This window comes from Metopolophium dirhodum, chromosome 4 (assembly GCF_019925205.1).
Source record: "Metopolophium dirhodum isolate CAU chromosome 4, ASM1992520v1, whole genome shotgun sequence".
NCBI classification, from domain to species: domain Eukaryota; kingdom Metazoa; phylum Arthropoda; class Insecta; order Hemiptera; family Aphididae; genus Metopolophium; species Metopolophium dirhodum.
In genome coordinates, this window is record NC_083563.1 from 32,787,204 (window position 1) to 32,807,082 (window position 19,879).

Consider the following 19,879-nt stretch of genomic DNA (forward strand, 5'->3'; position numbering starts at 1 on the left):
CTTGATCAAACACACTTAATTTAAAATATTTATAATTAAAAAAAGGACTGATTTTATCGCCCTATATTTGTTTAAACAAAGTTTTTACTTTTATATCGATGATATATAATGTGCATTGGCAAAGTATTTAATTTCATAAAAATAAAATATTTTACTCTACTAATTTGGAGATCTTGTATAATAATTGTATTATACTCATTTGTTTTCTAAATAATTACATAGTACTAGATATAATGAATATTGTGTATGCTTAACGTAAAATACATGGGTGTTTCGTGCATGAAAATACCTATTTTAAATGTTGTAATAATTGCGTATAATACAAATTATAGTTAAATTTAATTTACGATGCCAATTCAATTATTCCACATTAAATTGTATGTGTAAAAATCACAATATAATAAAAGTGCAAGTTAAAAACACGTTACCCATTAATTAATATGAATTAAAATTATTGCAAATAGTAAGTTTTGGAAATATTTAGAATTCAAATCAAAAGTTATTTTTTTATATCTTATAATCTCATAAAATATATGTGCTCTTTATAAGGATAACGATACTATGATATTATGATATTATCTACTTAATAAACATAAATTATTATGCACGTAACGGTAGTATAATGTAGGTACAAATCAATCGTTGTCTTTTCAAAATCGCCAAACATTACGTTACCATTTTTTACGTTAAACCACTGTACAGTAGGAAATCAGTAGTCGATGAAATAATTTCTTCACATAATTTCGTAGTCTGACGTTAAAATATTGACGATGTATCTCGAGTGTTCTGTCTATGTTATCCAGCCTAATGTAGAATTTATGGAACCTCAATGGTCATAAAATAGTTAATTATATTTAGTATATTCAACAATGTATAATATTGTACAAAGTTGGTAGTTTCGTATTATGTCGAAACATAAAACAAAATAATAACAGAATATTATATATTAGTTCTTCGAGAATTCCTAATATTTTTTTATGATTGCATATTATAGGTGCTAATAAATAAGAATGTCTACAATGTATGAGGTTTTATTATTGATAGTTTACAATACTAAAAATTGCAGTTTTTGTTTTACGGAAGAAATTAAAATATAATTTTGATAAAAACATCGTCTGATACATCGTTAAAGGTAGAGTTCAACTGAAAACCGAAATGTATAAAACATTAAGATTAAAATTAATATTTAAATGTGATGTAATACGACCAAACACAATTGTTTCAAAATAATAATCCCCATCTCAGTATGTACATCTTATAAATTTACAACATCGAGCACACGTTCCAAAATAATTAACATTTCTTACCCTAGAGATGAGTTTTTTTTTAATGTAGTTAAACATCATATTATCAAATCAATAATACTAAAGTAAATGTTCATCTTCTATCCCTAGAGTACAATTAGTCTAAATAATTTATACTAAGGGTAGCATTAGGTAAAGCAATTTGTAACTGGGAATAATAACTCTCAGTTACTTTTACTCCCTATAGTCATATTATATCCTCGAATATTAATAGTCAAGGACAAAAATTCTCTGTGATATTAGTACCCGAGGGCTATTCCGAAAAAGGAAAATTATGGTAACTATTAAACGTTGTGGAGTATTTGCATATTTCTAATAACATACTGACATACTGTTAAATATTTTCGTTGGTCTTCCGTAAATATTATTCATCGTACCAATATATTATGAATATTATATGCTTAGAACGTGACATCTTTAAATAATTCACTTATATATAGATAATCATATTACTTTTATAAATGTATCAACAATTAAATTGGCGTATAATGTGCCTACCTTTGAGGCATTAAAAATAAACGAACTGCAAGTTTTTATATTTTATGTTCTGTTAGTTTTTTTTAAATAGTTTCAATTATTGATTTATAATACAATTTAAAATACTTGTTGAAAACTTGTTTTAATCTGATATTGTTGTAAAAATTTCAAAAACTCAGAAATTGTGTGACGTTAAATAATTGAGAAAATATATTACTTAGGCATTTTATATAATGTTGTATGAATAATCGTACCCGATGATCGGAATCTCATTGTGTTGTATGTCCATTCTATACGATTTTATTTATAAATAAATTACTATTGATTAGTATTTATTAAAATCATGAATTAATAATAATTGCGATTCAACAGTTTCATCAATAAGTTACTAATATTCAGTTGTATGTTTCTTTTTTTGTTCGCTCGTTCTTTTAGTGATTGTTCCTATACTTGACTGGATATAGGATATACACACATCTTTAATTCAATACTGAAGACGAAATAAATATAAATAGCACAAAATATATTGTTATTAAATAGTTTACATTTTCATACATAATTTATATACAATATTTCAATAGACATTAAACACTAACAATTAATATAAACTATAATGCAAATACAAAGCATGAACTTATTATAGAATACATAAAGTAGAGAATACAATTTATGATTTTTAATTTAAATACTTATAACGTTTTTATGTAAATTATATAAATAAACAAAGAATTATTATTTTGAATATTCCAAGAGATATACGAGAACAAATATATTGTATGGTTAGGTTATGGTTTTAAAAAAAAAGTAATAGAATTTTTAGTTTTTACATTCTAAAAATATTATTGTAATAATTATAAAAATAATAATAATAAATGGTCTATGGCACTTCGTAGTGGCAATCGTGCTAAACGCTATTCCATAATATAAATATATTAATAATTTAACATTCCAATAATTTCAATAATCAAAACAATGATTTTATTTAATTTATTATCAAAAAATATACACATCCAGTTGCATTCAAAAACACGAATTAATCTCATGAATATTTTTCATATCCAAAATGGCTTTCTGTACTATTTTTATTGTGTTACAATTCGCATTTATATCTGTCGTACCTTACACTCATAAGTTTACTCTCACTTTTTAGATTAAAATATTCGTCGTTCACGATTTGAAACAAAATAAGGCACGATGTTTTTATTCCGAGTTCGTGATAAGCTAGTCGTGAAAAAATCTGTGCTTGGTAACTACATCGTCAATATAAAATAATAATAGAGCGATTACCCTGTCAAGATAATAAAGTATTTAGACAATTATTATAGAACGTTTTCATACGTGAATGTTCGTACTGATGCAAGTACAATGCTTTTGGGCGATACGGTATTCCCTTTAAATGACGATTCAAATGAATGCGAGCACTTTCTTACTCGTTATTACCGTTGTCAATTTGAATGCAACCAAAGGTTGGGGAGTTGGAACTGTCAAATAAAATAGTAGGATTACTTTTAAACTATATAATATACCTAATTATGTATTATATATTTATATATTATACATAAATATATAAATCTATTGTACTACAATAATTATTTTCCTGTACTCGACAACGAGTTGGTTGAGCTTTCATCAGTCTTAGGAGTCGATTGTTGTGGATATGCCTGTGATACAGCTTGAGGTGTTGATTCACTGTACACATAATTCACTTTTGGTGACTTGTATGAAACAAAGTTTCCATTCGACACCTCATTCACGCTCAAATGGTTAATTTCATTGAGTAGAGTTTCCGTGCCTTGAGCAGACTGTCCTTTTCCGTCTCTAGTACTATAAAACAGAGCCATTTCTTGTTTTTTACTTGCGGAATTTTCTGGCCACTCAGTACTTGTGTTGGCCGCTGCCGTCGCGACTTGTCGAACTTCTGATCCTTGTGGTTGGTTGTCGTATGAATTATCTGATTTCTGTTGATTCTCTATGGCTGACAAAATGTCTTGAAGTAACCCATTAGAAAGTACTTGATCATGAGCGACATTTTCCCCACCTCTTTGACCTGGTTGGATTTGGAGCATGTAGTTGCCAGTAGACCCTTGAACAGGGTACTCTTGTAAGCCATTTATGTCTACAGATTTTGAACCAACAACGGAGGATCCTTCTAAACCTAATGAATTTACAATATCGTTAACATCCACTCCATCCGGTCGATGTTGATAATTATTATTTTCTGATTGCTGTTGATAATTATTATTTTCTGGTTGCTGTTGATAGTTATTATTTTCTGGTTGCTGTGAATTATTCTCTGCGTCTCTTAGTTGTGGGTGATTTTTGCTTTCTTCAATTTGTTGATTTAAGTCGAATGATTGCTGTGGAGTTCCATAGTTATCAACATTTGATAATGAAAGTTGATTTGGTTGAACATAACTGTTGGGTTCTTGAGCTGCATTATTTACTGAAACTGTTTGTGTTATATGCTGATAAGATTCAGGAGCTGGTATAGCGTACGATGTAGATAATCCTTGGTTGTGTACTACATTGCTTTGTGTATCTAGTGTAGCTGGGACATTATATTGTTGTTGATCTTGAGAAATTATTGGGCTTTGCTCTAAATTTGGGCTACTGTTAGAACTACTGTAACCCGTAGAACTTGATGGAGCAGCATATGCATCATTTCCAGCTGTTGATACTTCTGATACTGGAGGAGGTATGTATGGTTCACCTTGGAAATTATTATACTGTGTTGATTCTACAAGGCCAGGTGGAACTGGTGCCCTATTTTTCACTGGATTTTTTGGCTGAAGATTTGGCCCAGGTATTTGTCTTCCAGAAGCTTGTCCATAGGTTAACCCATACTGAATGTCTGAAGGCTTTTGTGATACTAAATCTGGTGGTGGTGTACCACAACAGATAGCTATGGGTGTACCGAAAGTACCTTCTGGAGGAAGACCATTGTATGAGGAGCCTGACGGTGAGGCATACTGTACTTGCAATGAATTATCAATAAAACCTAGAGAAGGAATTCCATATGTGTCCTTAATGGGAGGAAGTCCATAAGAATCTTTAGATGGGACGCCATATGATTCACTTGGTGGCACTCCGTATGAATCTTTTGGTGGTGGTGGAAGATATACGGGTTTAGATGGTGAGCCATAAGACTCTTTAGGTGGCCCAAATGACCCAATTGATGGTAGTCCATAGGATTCTTTCGGTGGGCCAAAAGATCCACTTGGGGAAGGTCTAGGTGATTCTTTTAAAGGAGCACCATAAGAACTACTTGGTGGTGGTCCGTATGAACTTTTTGGAGGTGGTCCATATGATCCACTTGGTGGAGGTCCATATGAATCTTTGGGAGGTGGTCCATATGATCCAGTTGGAGGTGGCCCGTATAATCCACTTGGAGGTTGTCCGTGTGATTCTTTTGTAGGTGGGCGGTATGAAGGTTTATGTGGTGATCCGTAAGATCCACTTGAAGGTGGTCCGTACGAACTTTTTGGAGGTGGTCCGTAAGAATCTTTTGAAGGTGGTCCATATGAATCTTTTGGAGGTGGTCCATATGATCCACTTGGAGGTGGCCCGTATGATCCACTTGGTGGTGGTCCATGGGATTCTTTAGGTGGTGGGCCATATGAACCACTAGGTGGTGGTCCATATGAATCTTTTGGAGGAGGTCCGTATGATCCACTTGGTGGAGGTCCATGTGATTCTTTAGGTGGTGATCCATATGAACCACTAGGAGGTGGACCATAAGAATCTTTTGGAGGTGGTCCATAAGAATCTTTGGGAGGTGGGCCATATGAACCACTAGGAGGTGGACCATATGAACCACTAGGAGGTGGACCGTAAGAATCTTTTGGCGGTGGTCCATAAGAGTCTTTTGGAGGTGGTCCATAAGAGTCTTTTGGAGGTGGTCCATAAGAGTCTTTTGGAGGTGGTCCATAAGAGTCTTTTGGAGGTGGTCCATATGAATCTTTTGGAGGGGGTCCGTATGATCCACTTGGTGGTGGCCCATGTGATTCTTTAGGTGGTGGGCCATATGATCCACTAGGAGGTGGACCATAAGAAACTTTTGGAGGCGGTCCATAAGAATCTTTGGGAGGTGGGCCATATGAACCACTAGGAGGTGGACCATAAGAATCTTTTGGAGGCGGTCCATAAGAATCTTTGGGAGGTGGTCCATATGATCCACTTGGTGGTGGTCCATAAGAATCTTTGGGAGGTGGTCCGTAAGATCCACTTGGTGGTGGTCCATGTGATTCTTTAGGTGGTTGTCCATAATTTCCACTGGATGGAGGTCCATATGAGTCAGAAGGTTGCTTAGAAGGTGTTGGAGGCCCATAACTTGTATCTGGTATAATTGGTGGTGGTTTATATAAATTGGCCAACGACTGAGCATTAGAGTTTCCATGATAAGAATTTCCATCTTTCGGTGGACCGTAGTCCGAATTTGGAGAATTTTGACTGTACGATGGTAATACTGGTGGTGGTGAACCTCCGTAAGAAGTGTCTATGGAGTTGATATTATTATTGCAACAGCCTCCTGCTTGAGGCAGTGGTGGTCCATACGCAGTTCCTAAGGATGACTGTTCGTAACCGTTATTTTTTTGAACATATGGAATTGATACACCCGGAATAGGTTGCCAGCCGTGGTAAGAGATATGAGGTGGGGTTGGCGGGGATGGTACACCCGGAGGCCCTTTTGCGTAAGACACTGATGGAACACCATAAGAAGGACTTGGAGGTCCAGATGGCGGGCCGTACACGGAGTTCGGTATCTGAGGAGCGCCATATTCTGGTTTTGGTGGCAACCCGTATGAATCTTGTGGAGGTGGCCCATAATCCGGCTTTAGAGGTTTATAACTGGGTTTTGGAAGTCCGTATATCGGTTTTGGTGGACCATACGAGTTCGATGGAAGTCCATAATTAACATTGGGTGCCTTTAAATCAGATGTAATATAAGCTTGTGGTGGTCCGTAGTTAATCTGAATCGCGCCAAACGAAGGAGGTGGCGCACCGTAAGAATCTGATGGTACGCCAAGACTCGCATCTCTTCTTGTCGGTGACTTCTCATCATTTGCACCAGAATTGATCACGGCGTTCGTGGTGGCTATCAGCAATAGACACACAAAACACTTCTGAAACAAGTACGTTATAATATTAGTTCAAAGTTGTGAGAATGCTATTTATTTCATTTGTAACACGATTCGTTAAAATATAATAATGCAACATAATTAAATGAGATGTACAGCAACTGCGTTTATAAGACTTTCCTTTTTGCTCATTAAGGAATAATTCGGGTTAAAAATAATATACGGCAATGTCAAGATTTGCTGCTGACAATGACACACAACATTAGAAATACATTGTTTCGGCAGATGAAGAACAGCATACCGATTACTGACTATAATCAAATGTAGTGCTTAGTAATGATGTGTTGTCCGATTCATTCAAACTTTCCCTGTTCGTTTAAGATGAATTCTAGTACTAACAAAACCATATAATATAACGAGCATAAATGCAAGTATGGCTGCAGTAGGTTTAAACTTTCAGTGGTCATTTCGTTAACGGTTTCGTTTTAGTTTTACAATTTCATTGAGTGAACAGAAATTATTTCCTGTTATACGTCGACTAAAAAGTGAGTGTAGTGTCTAAATAGCTATAAATACATTATTTAGGTACTATAGTTTATCATACACAATTACAAGTGAAACCGAAATTTGAATCATCGTGAAAACAATAGGTTTGCGTAAATGAGGAAACCATTCAAATAAAAGTAAATGTTGAAAAAAAAATACATATATTATACAATATTATGTATGTATAACAATATGCTGAGAACTCGCTAAACAATTAAAATTCCATGTGGCGTCCACCCATAACGGTGAAAACTCTAGCTTTTATTAAAATTATAGTGTGAGTTAACACGAAGAGCACCATCTTCTTTGATTACGACGGAGGAGGTGTTTTGTGACGAAATACCGATGATTGGTTAACCTATTTGGAAAATACCAAAATCTTAAAACTGCGGTTTATGGTGTTGGTTTAGGTAATTCGAGTTTACGCAAGTCACGTCAAAAACGTAAATAGTTAATGCGATAAAAAAAAAATTACACGGTTGTTTAGAAAAAAAAATTATATTATATTATAACATTATGACGTATTATTATTTTCAAGTAATCTTCTGTCGATGTCCATATAAAAATATTTTAAATTAGCTTTAGGTGATTTTATTTTTCGTACGAGTCGTGACGGAATAATCAATTGGCCAATAGTCTCATTTAAACAACCGCGCATCGCCTTAAATAGTATCCAACAAAGCTGAGCACCCGTGATCATAATGGATTATGTTTAATTCACATGATTTCTAAATCGTTTGCACGGTAAGTAAACAATTACGTACGTGTGTTTAGCATTCTCACACGCGTTTTGTTATTGAAACTCATAAAATGAGCAAGTCATATAATACAGGCACGCGTTTTACTGACGCCACCGAACTTTGAAGAAAATTATACACGATACCGTCATAGGTATTTATGTAGGTATCTATACAATGCAATCCTATTAGAAAGTTCTTCGGGTTTTGTTTTTATATATTATTATTGATTTATTATTATTTTTTTTTTTTCAAAATACACGTGTTCGGGATCAAACGCCAAAATTGGATTTACCGCGTCTATTTAATTTTATACGCGTTCTGAAGTCACGAGCGTGAGATTATTTTTTCAATTGCATATTAGGTAAGTACCTACTTTATGCGAGCCGATTTACAATGGTCCACTAGATTTTTGACTACTTATAAACAGTTGATCAATATATTACTATTGTTCGATAAGACATAGTAAAAAAGTTTGAAACTAAACAGCTATTGTCGAACAAACCACTAGAGTTCCAAAAAATTGATTTCTGTAATAATAGAATAGAACGTAAATATAAAAATAAATAAATTAAAGAATAATTTGATCATAACACGGAATTGTAGTCAAATGATAATAACTGGATTTCCAATTCATTGCACAATAATAATTCTCCGCCGCGGTAGGACATATTGTACGAGCCGTCCGCGCTTCGTTTAGCGACCCAAATCACGTAAACGGCTCCAAGAGTTAATTAAACATCGATTGTTCGCGGTTGACATCCAGAAAAAAAATGAGAGAATAATAATAATATTAATAATAACCGTCGGACAAAATTGTTTACGTTTTGAGATTAATAAATCGTATCGTAGTTTCAATGACAATAAAATGCAGCAATAATATTGTAATATAAGAGGAAGGGGCCTAAAATTGGAGTGCCAAAAATTGGATGCTCGCTACCATTTCTTCTTTAATGTTTAACTCATTTTTGGAATTTCAAAGTATACTTAAGGGCCAGATTTTTAAATATGTATATAGATTTTTCTATACCACTTAAGGAGTGTCCTGTGGTGATAACAACTACTATTTTCCAGATGAGAATAGGCCGACGTCATATTATATTATATTATTATCATTATGCCTACCACGACGGGTAATTGTACAATTATTTTTATTATTACTCTGATGCCAACCATATAATGCAAATAACATTATAATACGCGGGTGCGGCAGATATCGTTTTAATCACAACAATCGCACTTATATAACATTGTGTACTTATAATGTCATACGCGTATATAATAATAATTATATGAGAACCAGTCTTTTCGGTCATGGTTTTTCATCGTGGGAGGAGGGGGTAAGTTACGATTACGATATTGTACAACCACGGTGTCACAATATTATTTATTATTTATTATTCTAATCACAAATCGAATTTTGAAGTGTTGCAATACGCGCGATCGTCTCCCATCGACATTTATAATATCTGTACGAGTTGGGTCAGTGGTGTACACATCGCCTGAGAGGACTTATACAAATTGTTATATCGACGAAAAGTATCTCGACGCGTCGCTTGAATATGAATAGCGACTGGATGTAATAGATAATAATATATTTTTGGTTTGTTATTATTATTATTTTTTTTTTTTTCAGTAAAAAAATAATGAACGTAAAAAACACAAGTAACGTTATTAGAAGATGCATGTGAAATGAGAGAAAACGCAACCGTCATAATAGGAATGCAATTTACATATATACACATACGCCGCCGCCGCCGCGTGTAAGTAATTAGAATTGCACGGAGAACGCAAAAATAATTCTTAGCGCATTGTCTTACGACAACAGATTTCTATTTGAACGGTTGACTATAGACGTTTGTTATTGTTTTTTTTTTTTTTTTGTAATGCATATTTTCGAGCCCGTAAACAGCTTCGATTATAATTTATAGAAACACTATACGATCGATAAAATAATATCACGACGACTCGTCTCCACAGTTGTACCTAGTTGTAATGCGTGAGGTTCCCATCGATTTTTTTTCCGAGCACGTAAAACGAGAGTTATATTAGTGTAGCACACTATCCTCTATCCGTCATGTTAGACATTAAGTGAAACCGTTTAAACGCGTTATAAAATTTAAAAATTTTAAATATTTTAAGCTATGACTGGTTACTAGTGTTATTAAATTTAATTAGAAATTAAACTACCAAACAAGACGATTACGACGCGATGTTTTATAATAATTGGCTGTCAGTGTGGATCGAAACAACCGGTTGAACAATAATACGTACTGCCTACTGCGGGCTATGGTGAATAACAATATTATAGGTACCAGTAATCATAGTCTCTCGGTATAATTAAATCGGTGCTTTTTTTATTGGGTGATTTCGATGCTTATAACTCGTTATAAGTTATAACTTTAGTATGATTATGAAATTTAATTAATTCTCAAGTTACTGGAATATAATACATATATTATGGAAGTAGACACAAAACACTCTATTGTTGGTACAACTTACTACACACATAATAATATTATAATATACATGAGAAGATCTTAATGATATTTCAAACGCAACGCGCCAAATAATCAAAAGCACATAAGCACATAAACGCAAATACATTGTAATAATAATAACATACTAATGTATTATTTTCGTTATCTTCTCTCATTTTCTTCCGAGAGCAATATATTATTAGCGAAATCAGACAATATAAGATTTTGTGGAAATCACAATATGAACTGGCTGATAGTGCCTATAATAATAATAATAATAATAATAATACAATAATTGCATGAATTTATTTTTTCATAAAAGAACAAAAGGTTTATAAAACAATATTTTGATAATAATTGATTTTAATAGTAAAAATTTTTATAAAAAAAATAAATACAAATTCCTAGATGCAAAATGAATTGTACAAAACGTAGGCACATAATTAATAATTATTATGATATAAATATTTACGACGTTGTTGCGGGACGTGCTGTGATACATGTTAATATGAAATTTAATTTGAGTTAGCAATATTCACGAAATTTTAGTGGAAAAAATAAAATAATGATCATATTATAACCTATGCGACACACGAGTTAACCGTTCAACCGATATTCAATGGCTGCCATTTTAGTCGGACGTTAAAAGCGGTGGCGTGCAGGAGACATAATGACGTGTCCGATCAACCGATTTGCGAAACGTTCAATTTACACTCTATAATATCAGACATTTCAATTTTATTACATTTATTTTTTGTGTCACTTTTCGGACGTCGAAATGACGACAAATCTCTACAACTATACAATGCAACCGTTCTGAACAGTATCACGGTCTTACTCGCCACGGCCCGAGATCGGATGAACGATAGTATTATTTATTTATGAATATGCGGAAAAAGGTTAACAACGAGTTGACCAGAATAGTAATAATATTATTATAGGAAATTGGGAACCATAATTTTCCCGGTCAGTTAAAGAATTACCATAAACGTGACGACAATGACGTTCTGTCTGTTCGGGACTATTATTATGTATAGGTATATACTTGAATCGGCAAGTATTAATGCATATTATACGCTTGTCATGTGGGTACCTATCGGTCTTTTGCTATTATTTTTTTGATTTTTTTCTCAGAACCACACGCATAATATTATAGACCTGCGAGTCATATCGATAAGACACACTAAACGATGACGATCGAAAAAGAACTCATCTCGGCGTCTGGAAATATGTTTTCATCGGAATAGGTGGATACATACATGCCCATCCGTTCTCGAGGATTTTCTATTCACGAGGTCAGCAAAAGAAAACTGTCGCCGTTGCGGTTATCGCGGCGGCTACACCCGCCTATAATAATACTCCGTCGCCGTTTTGTAAACTGCACGTCCGCCCTTGGGGGGGGGGGGATGACCTCTCACGTCTTGTCCGTAGGGCACGTGTACATAAAAATAGGTGGGCGCAAATCATTGTACGGACGGTATATAGCACGTCGGCCATTTACTTTACGCCACAAATAATACATTTCCCGGAAAATCCGGAGACAACGACCGACGGTCGAGTACGGGAGACGGTTCGATTTTTCGACCGTGCGTATAGTACACGGACCGATGGCGTCACCGTCAGCGGTGGCGGTGCAGAGGGGTAATGTAGGGGTGGTTGTCTCCGACGTTTATTCTATACGGCTTTCAATATTCGTTGCGTTTCAGGTCAATATAATTTAGTACACAATTTTACGATTTAAAACATAATATATATTATACTATAACACATCCGAATATCAGTTGGTATTCAATTTATGAATATTTTATTTATTTTTCTACAAAATATATTATACTAGGTACGTTACATTTAGACAAGATTACATAATATTATGATGAGAACTGATAGCGTTCTTCGGGCAGCATGTTGACGTATGTAATATGGTTTAGTCATATACGAGTCGAGTGAATTTCACATTATTTTTTGGTTGTTTTCTATTAGTTTATTGAAATGAATATATCGCATATATTAGGTACCTATATACCCCCTCTTAATAAAATCTCTTGCGAACGCCCTCAGTGTGAACGTAGCAGATACGCATTGATATATTATATTATTCGCATCGTAATCATTTATTATGTATAGTTTCGTGTATAGCACCTGTGTATTTAAATTTTCTAAAAAAGGAAAAAATAATCGCCGCGAAACGGTCCTCGAACGTTTCTGTACATCAACGCGATGACTGACGTGACGTGTGTCCCGTCAAATGTACCGTACCAGTAAATTTATTTAAATATAAATGTATAACTAAATATTATAGGTATATACTATATATACGTTAGACGATACTTATACCGTATATTATATTATCGTCAATCGCTTAACAATGCGTATATATATATATGTATTATGTACCCCGCAAAGTGCCTACGATCGATGTGATATATTATCACCGCGAGAGAAACCTTTCTGGATGCACCTCAGAGGGTATATCTATATATATATATATATATTACGATAAATACGATACACGGACTTGGGTGTAGATAGTTAAGTATAGGTATAGGTACTGCAATAGGCGTGTTTCGCCAAGCGAGAACGTGACGCGAGGAGGATCGCATTCCGAGTAATTAATTTTGCCGATTTGCGACGATTTACGCGATACGGTGCTATTACCTGCATTTTAGTGGTGGGAATGCGGGGTGAGGGGGGTGCCTGCGCCATGGTCCGTTTGTACTAATGGTGCAAAACACGTCACACATATTATCATCATCATAATGTAATAGTATAAAGACTAAGACTCACGGGTGGCTTAAATGATCAATGGTGTACCCAAAGGGGTGGTGGCTCTATAAAATATACAAATCGGCTTTAATCTCACGAACGCAAAACAACCGGGTCGGACAATAATAATGTCATAAGATAATGGTGTTTTACATTTTATTATATTACCCTACATCGAAGATACTTTTTTGTTCAAAATTTGATGAAACGCTTAATATCTGAACTGGGTGGTTCGCTAATAGTATGAAACTAGAGCATGTACGTTGCAACCCTTGTATAATAATAAATAATATGGTGGTTGTGCACCAATACACAAGTGACGATTTTATAGGATTCAGCCCACTTGAAATCGTTTACAGCTTTCTTCGCGTAAACATCGTTATTATCGCCGATGAACGTCTCAAAGGTCAATGTTAATATGTTCGTTGTAAGATGATATAGGCACTAATTGTGTGCACGATAATTATTATATCCGCGTAACGTTACAGCGAAACTATTATGTTAGGTATTAATGTATACGTGTAGTAATATATTGTAAGACGAGCGTATAACTATTATAAACTAGTTACCGTGTATTTATACGTGTGTAATTACATTTTTATTATTAATTGTATTCACCCATTCATCCTCGCATAGTATCGTTTTGTACACCGCACAAAACGTTTCGATTTACAGCCCGTGAACATGACGTGTCTGTGAGAAGACGCCGAAATTAAAATTATAATAACAATAATAATAGTGAAATACTGTACGCAACGTTATATTCGGCGGTCGAGAGAAATTCGGAATAAAGAACTATAATATTATGTAGTTATTATGATTACAATATATAGTTACGTATTTATATGTGACCATGTCTGCATGTCGTTTACTTTTTTAATTAATAGTTGTACCAATTATGATTAACACGGGTGACAAATATTAGGTAGACATTAAAATATAACATAAAAATACCTAACTAATATTTGTCAACTATGTTTTTGCAATGGAAGAAAATACACATCATAATTCATAGGTATGAACATATTATATGACTTAAGTTCTAACGTTTCGTAGCAAATGACAAATTAACTGTTCATAATATTACTGAGTAGGTATTAAAAACAATTTACAATTAACTTAATAACGTTGATAGAATCAATCACATTTTATAGGTACTAAACATGCACAAGAATCAAAAATAAAAAAACTGTCTATATTCGGTTGTCGAAAAGTTTCGACGACTGCCAAGCAATGTCAACGCTATAAAATCAAGTGTTCCATACCTATGCTTCTATTATAACCGGTTCTTTGATATTTGATATTATAATAATATAAGTATGTTATTGAATTTCAAAAATTATACTCAGCGTTCAGCAATTACCTATTTAACATAGAATCGAATGTCAATCACAATCGTAATTTTATTCTTTGTGAAATCGTCCTAAATAATGCGTTAAAATGTATAATTTGGTTGTACACTCAAAAAATATATTTTAATATGACATAAAATTACCTTGCTAGTGGTTTTTGAAGTTTTTTTCTTTTTTTTTTAAGTAATTGACGATTATGCCATTGATTATTTTTCTAAAAAATGTATTTATACATTAAAAAATAAACTGTTCGGTATAATATTATACAATGTACGAAATAATATATGTTTCCTTATATCATTAAAAATAAATATGAGTACCCCTAGCTTAAAGTATAATCTTGAACATAATAGCTCTGGAAAATATTAATAATTATTTTACAAATTCTTTATTTTTAAACTTTTTATGAATAATTTATGAAAATAAATATATCGTACCTTTTCAACCAATTTAAAATGTTGAGCGTTTTTATTCTGCATTTATTTATGTTCATACAAATAGTATACCCAGAGATAATACACGAACACCTAATCCTTTTAAAATATATTATACAACAAATTGGTGAAAAAATTCTAATCTGAAATAGAAATTTGATGCAAACGTTCCTACAATTAGTGTAAATAATAATACCTAAAACTTCTAGTGTATGCGTTGATAGTTTTTCTTACATATCTTAAATATTAGTACCTAATCTAATATGTTATTATACTAAATAATAATACAAACATAGATTGCATATATTATGTGTATCGGTTTACCACAGTTCACAAACGAATCGAGCGCGAATACTCATTTGTAGCACATGCAGACGTCGAATAGAAAATCATTTTTGCACACGGCCCACGGGCGATTATCTATAAAACGAAATCCTCCAAAGTTCAACACAGTTTAAGCGAGTGATTTTTTTTTTTTTTGCAAACAACCATATAATAATACTATTACGGCAGCTTTCTATTCCGCCACCCGGCCCGGTAGTATGGAGTATCTACCTATAGACACATTCTGGCAATCCCACACCAGATGATTGGCCCGAAGCCCCGAGGAGACCGAAAACGACGACGTTCGCCCATTAATTATACGTGCGCACAATAATAACATGATCGATATAATACGCGACGTCTAAGAACGGGTTTCGTTGTACATATAATATATACGCACATAGAAGAGTTGTGATTTTTCGACTGGAAAGCCGGAAGAACGTGACCTGACTCGGCGCGCGCGGTAGTATATCCGGCGAGGGAAATGCAGAAAACAACCCCCGATTGTTGATTATTTCGTGAATGGCAAATTACGGGAAACGGAATGGAAAACAACGAGACGGTATGGGAACAAAAAAAAAATAATAATAATAATAATAATGGAGTAAAAGAAGAAATAAAACCACTATATATACTACCCTTATTTCGTATGCTACTCAGCGGCTCCGGCTAATGCGACAAGTTTTCCCCCGGATGACGACGGGGGTAACAAAGCGAACGAATGTGATTGAATATTTTCCAATGAGACATATATTCACCTCACATTCTGTTATTATCGTTTATAACCATTGTAGTAGGTATACGAGTAGGGGTGTGTGATTTCTGATTTTAACACAACGACGGACCTTTGAAACACCGTCATATTGTTCAAACAAAATGCCCTGATAACTCATTTCCAATACCATTTCCATACTATTATATATTAGGTATAATGATTGTAATTATTGCATTAAGTAAGAGTAGTAAGACGCATAAGCTACACTTCAATTTATTTTTAATCATCGTGGTGGTAGTTTCTAAAACGATTTGTGTTACTCATAAATAACATACTGAAATTTGAAAGTTATGCTTGCTGAAAATATGATTTATTGTTACTAAAACAATAGTTATTATAACTTTGTGTAAAAAAATGTAACTTAATAAAAAGAAAATAAATATTTAAATATAACATAATATATTATATATAAATATATTAGATATTTACGACACATGTCACAACATAATACGTAAACTTTCATAATAATCTTTTTTTAATAAAAACAATTCAAAATGCATACAGAACACACGTCTAAACACTAAATTATAAGATCTACAAAAAATATAAATCTGGTTTTAATATTATATTGTAGTACCTAGTTCATAGTTGTTGAATAATTTATCTGAAATAAAATATATATTAAATAACGGTATTTTTCATGATTGAAAATTCAAAAACATGATAAGTAATAACCTAATAACAAAAGACGACTGTTTTATATTTCATTTTATTTTATTTTTTGAAAGATACAGAAAAAAAAATTATAATCAGTGGTGTACTATATTGGTACTTTGGTAACAGGAACTGTAAATCGTATAATTTATCTCAAAGGCCAAAGCCTAAGGCAAATAAATAATAGTCTCATTTCTTTATAACCCAGGTTCAAACGTCTACAGGATCCATAGGTTCATATTGAATGTATTACCTACATTACATTAACATACATAAACATTATAAATATATATATATCATATTATATGTATTATGATTGCCTCTTATTATTTTTCATGATTTATGATTTCGCTATAGGTATTCCTTATACTAGCAATAACTTTCTTAAGAATGAAACATCAAAGTTTATGTTTAAATATGTATTGTAAACATAATTTAAATTAATATTTTCCAATATCTTATATCCTATTATCTTAATAATATATTGTATTTTAATATTTGTCCAGATAACATGTAACGATAGTTATCCCTATTTGTTTTGGTATGTTTCGGGCGGTCGCAAAACAAATTTAAATTTGAATTAACCATTAAAATCGATAGAAATAACCGTAACAAATACATTACATTATTCCTTTCTAAGTATTGAATATCCATTCGATAAGTAATATTAATAAAGATATTATTTAAACAACCTTATCTGATACTATCGTTATTATTTTAATGAGTTGTAATACAATCATTTGTCAACAAACCAAATTACCTACGATGGTAATAAGTACCATTATAAAATGATAAGTCACGCTCGAAAGCGGAAATGAGATCTGTGCGATTAAGAAAATATTCCGTTCTAGACGCATTAACATTTATCTGATTTAAAATATTGCATTATTATTACATCGTTTTTCTTGACTTACTAACATCCCTACTATATATTATTGCTAAAGAATGATTCCTTAGAACTGTGTCTTTAAAATAAATAACGTAATTAGACCGAATAAATTATTATTCAGTAAATATATTAGTTAAAATTAATTTATTATGAATAATATTATAGTAGGTATATACAATTGTACGATTGTACTCAAATATTTTATATGCAAGCCTGCAATGGTTGATAAATTGATAATTATTACATTTTTATTTATATCTAAAAATTTCATTTTTATACCTACTACAGGGGAATAATGGATAGAAACCAAATATAGGCTATAATAGGTACAGACTATATGTTTCGTTTTGCAAGCGATAGACGTTAAAAAAACAATATATTTACAGGTAAATAATTGTATTTGTAAAAATGATTCGGCGGTTAACGGATAATAATTATAAATTGCTGATGAGTATCGATTTTGACTTTTTTTTTCTCTTCTTACGATCCACTTTAAATCAATTATCTAAATTGGTATTCTCATTACACTCGTGCACTGAACGCGGGTTAAGTTTAATTTTCTAATCACATTCGTCCCAAATTACCGTGTCTGGCCGCGACGGTTTACGCCAATGCAATAATAATCCACGGTCGTGAACATAATAATATGGCGTGTGGTAGAGGATAGCTATAATATAATATGATAGGGGTGTGTGTTAACTACTGTACGGCGATGGTTTACCTGTGTCAATCGGAAATCCATGGTGTATATCCTTTGCAACCCGGCCACGCGTGTGTGTCGACGACTTGCAGAAAATCTCTGCGTTTACGGGCGCAGGATCGGTGGCGGGCTGTAGGGTTGAGTCCCGAACTTTGCAGGTTTCGGATGGAAATTTCTTTGAAAATTTAATAAAAAAATAATGACAACCAACTGAATATCATCCGGATATTATTACGCGGAGGGTTCGAACGACGATAAAAAACGCGCGCTCGCACTCGCCACGACGATCTCGCGAGAGAGAAATTGTTGTACTTTATTACGCGGCCGTTGGTGCGCGGTCGGTCATCGCACGATCGGAGACATAATGAACCGGACCCGACGGTCGGGAAGGCTATTTATACGACGGCAGCGATCGAGACGGTACGGGCCCGCGGAGCGGACCATCCGGTGTCCCGAGTGGGAGGCCGTGTATGCGTACATATATGTATATAAATTATCGTTATCGTAATAACCGCGTTATACGGACGGTATCCACTGCGACCAGACCCGAGGTAGAGGTAACCGCGCTGCCCGCAGGGGAGTCGATCCGGCTCGGCGGCGGACGAAAGAGAAAGTGTGTTTTGGGTGCGCACGTGTGTGTGATCCGATGCGTTAGTATGTGTACATTCGTGAGTACGCGTTTGTGCTTAGAGAATGTGTGTGTGTGTGTGTGTGTGTGTGTGTGTGTGTGTGTGTGTGTGTGTGTGTGTGTGTGTGTGTGTGTGTGTGTGTGTGTGTGTGCGTGTGTGTGGTGCGAGAATGAGAGAGAGAAGAAAGCACGGGAGGATGCGCGGCCTTCGAAGACCTCCCCGGCCGATGGCCTTGAACCGGAGCGCTGGTTTTAGGTGATACATCGTCGATCTTTGGAAGTCTCGGGTTTCATGGACGTGATTATTATATCGATCGGCTATTGTGATATTGTTGCCGACATACCGCAGCTATTAAAAAAAAATATGACTATCATCCAAAAAATCTAAACCAATATTTTATACGAACGATTTTCAATGAAATTTTTTTTTTCGAGAATACTCGAGCACACGATATCAGCATGAAATTGGAGACCATCACGTACTTTTTTTCAATTTAATCCGATACGTATTCCAATACGAATAATGTGAAAATTATTATTAGTGGTAAAAAATAGGTAATACCTAAGTTTCAAATTAATGAAAGTAGGTATTCAAAGTATTAAAATATTATTGTTTGTTAACGGTCTGAGGCTTGGATTTAAATTCCCCAAAAACAAATGTTTTGGTTACAGCGTGGAGTACTTGAAACACATTTGTAGCTTGGAAAGCACCGTACTATACATTCCAAAAAAAAGATG

The 19,879-nt window shown here is 33.7% G+C and overlaps 1 protein-coding gene across 2 annotated transcripts; it reads right to left on the reverse strand.

The window, feature by feature from the left end:
* Nucleotides 1-2,283: 2,283 nt before the first annotated feature.
* LOC132942870 (uncharacterized) lies at nucleotides 2,284-18,866 on the reverse strand. 2 transcript variants are annotated; one of them, XM_061011547.1, is made up of 2 exons: nucleotides 18,535-18,866; nucleotides 2,284-6,901 (listed from the first exon to the last, which is right to left on the reverse strand). In XM_061011547.1, the coding sequence occupies exons 1-2, from the start codon at nucleotides 18,553-18,555 to the stop codon at nucleotides 3,371-3,373; spliced, it is 3,552 nt and encodes a 1,183-aa protein (XP_060867530.1). In that variant the 5' UTR covers nucleotides 18,556-18,866; the 3' UTR covers nucleotides 2,284-3,370. The 2 variants fall into 2 exon arrangements, with proteins under 2 accessions (XP_060867530.1, XP_060867529.1); XM_061011546.1 differs by having other exon boundaries at nucleotides 2,284-6,904.
* Nucleotides 18,867-19,879: the final 1,013 nt, after the last annotated feature.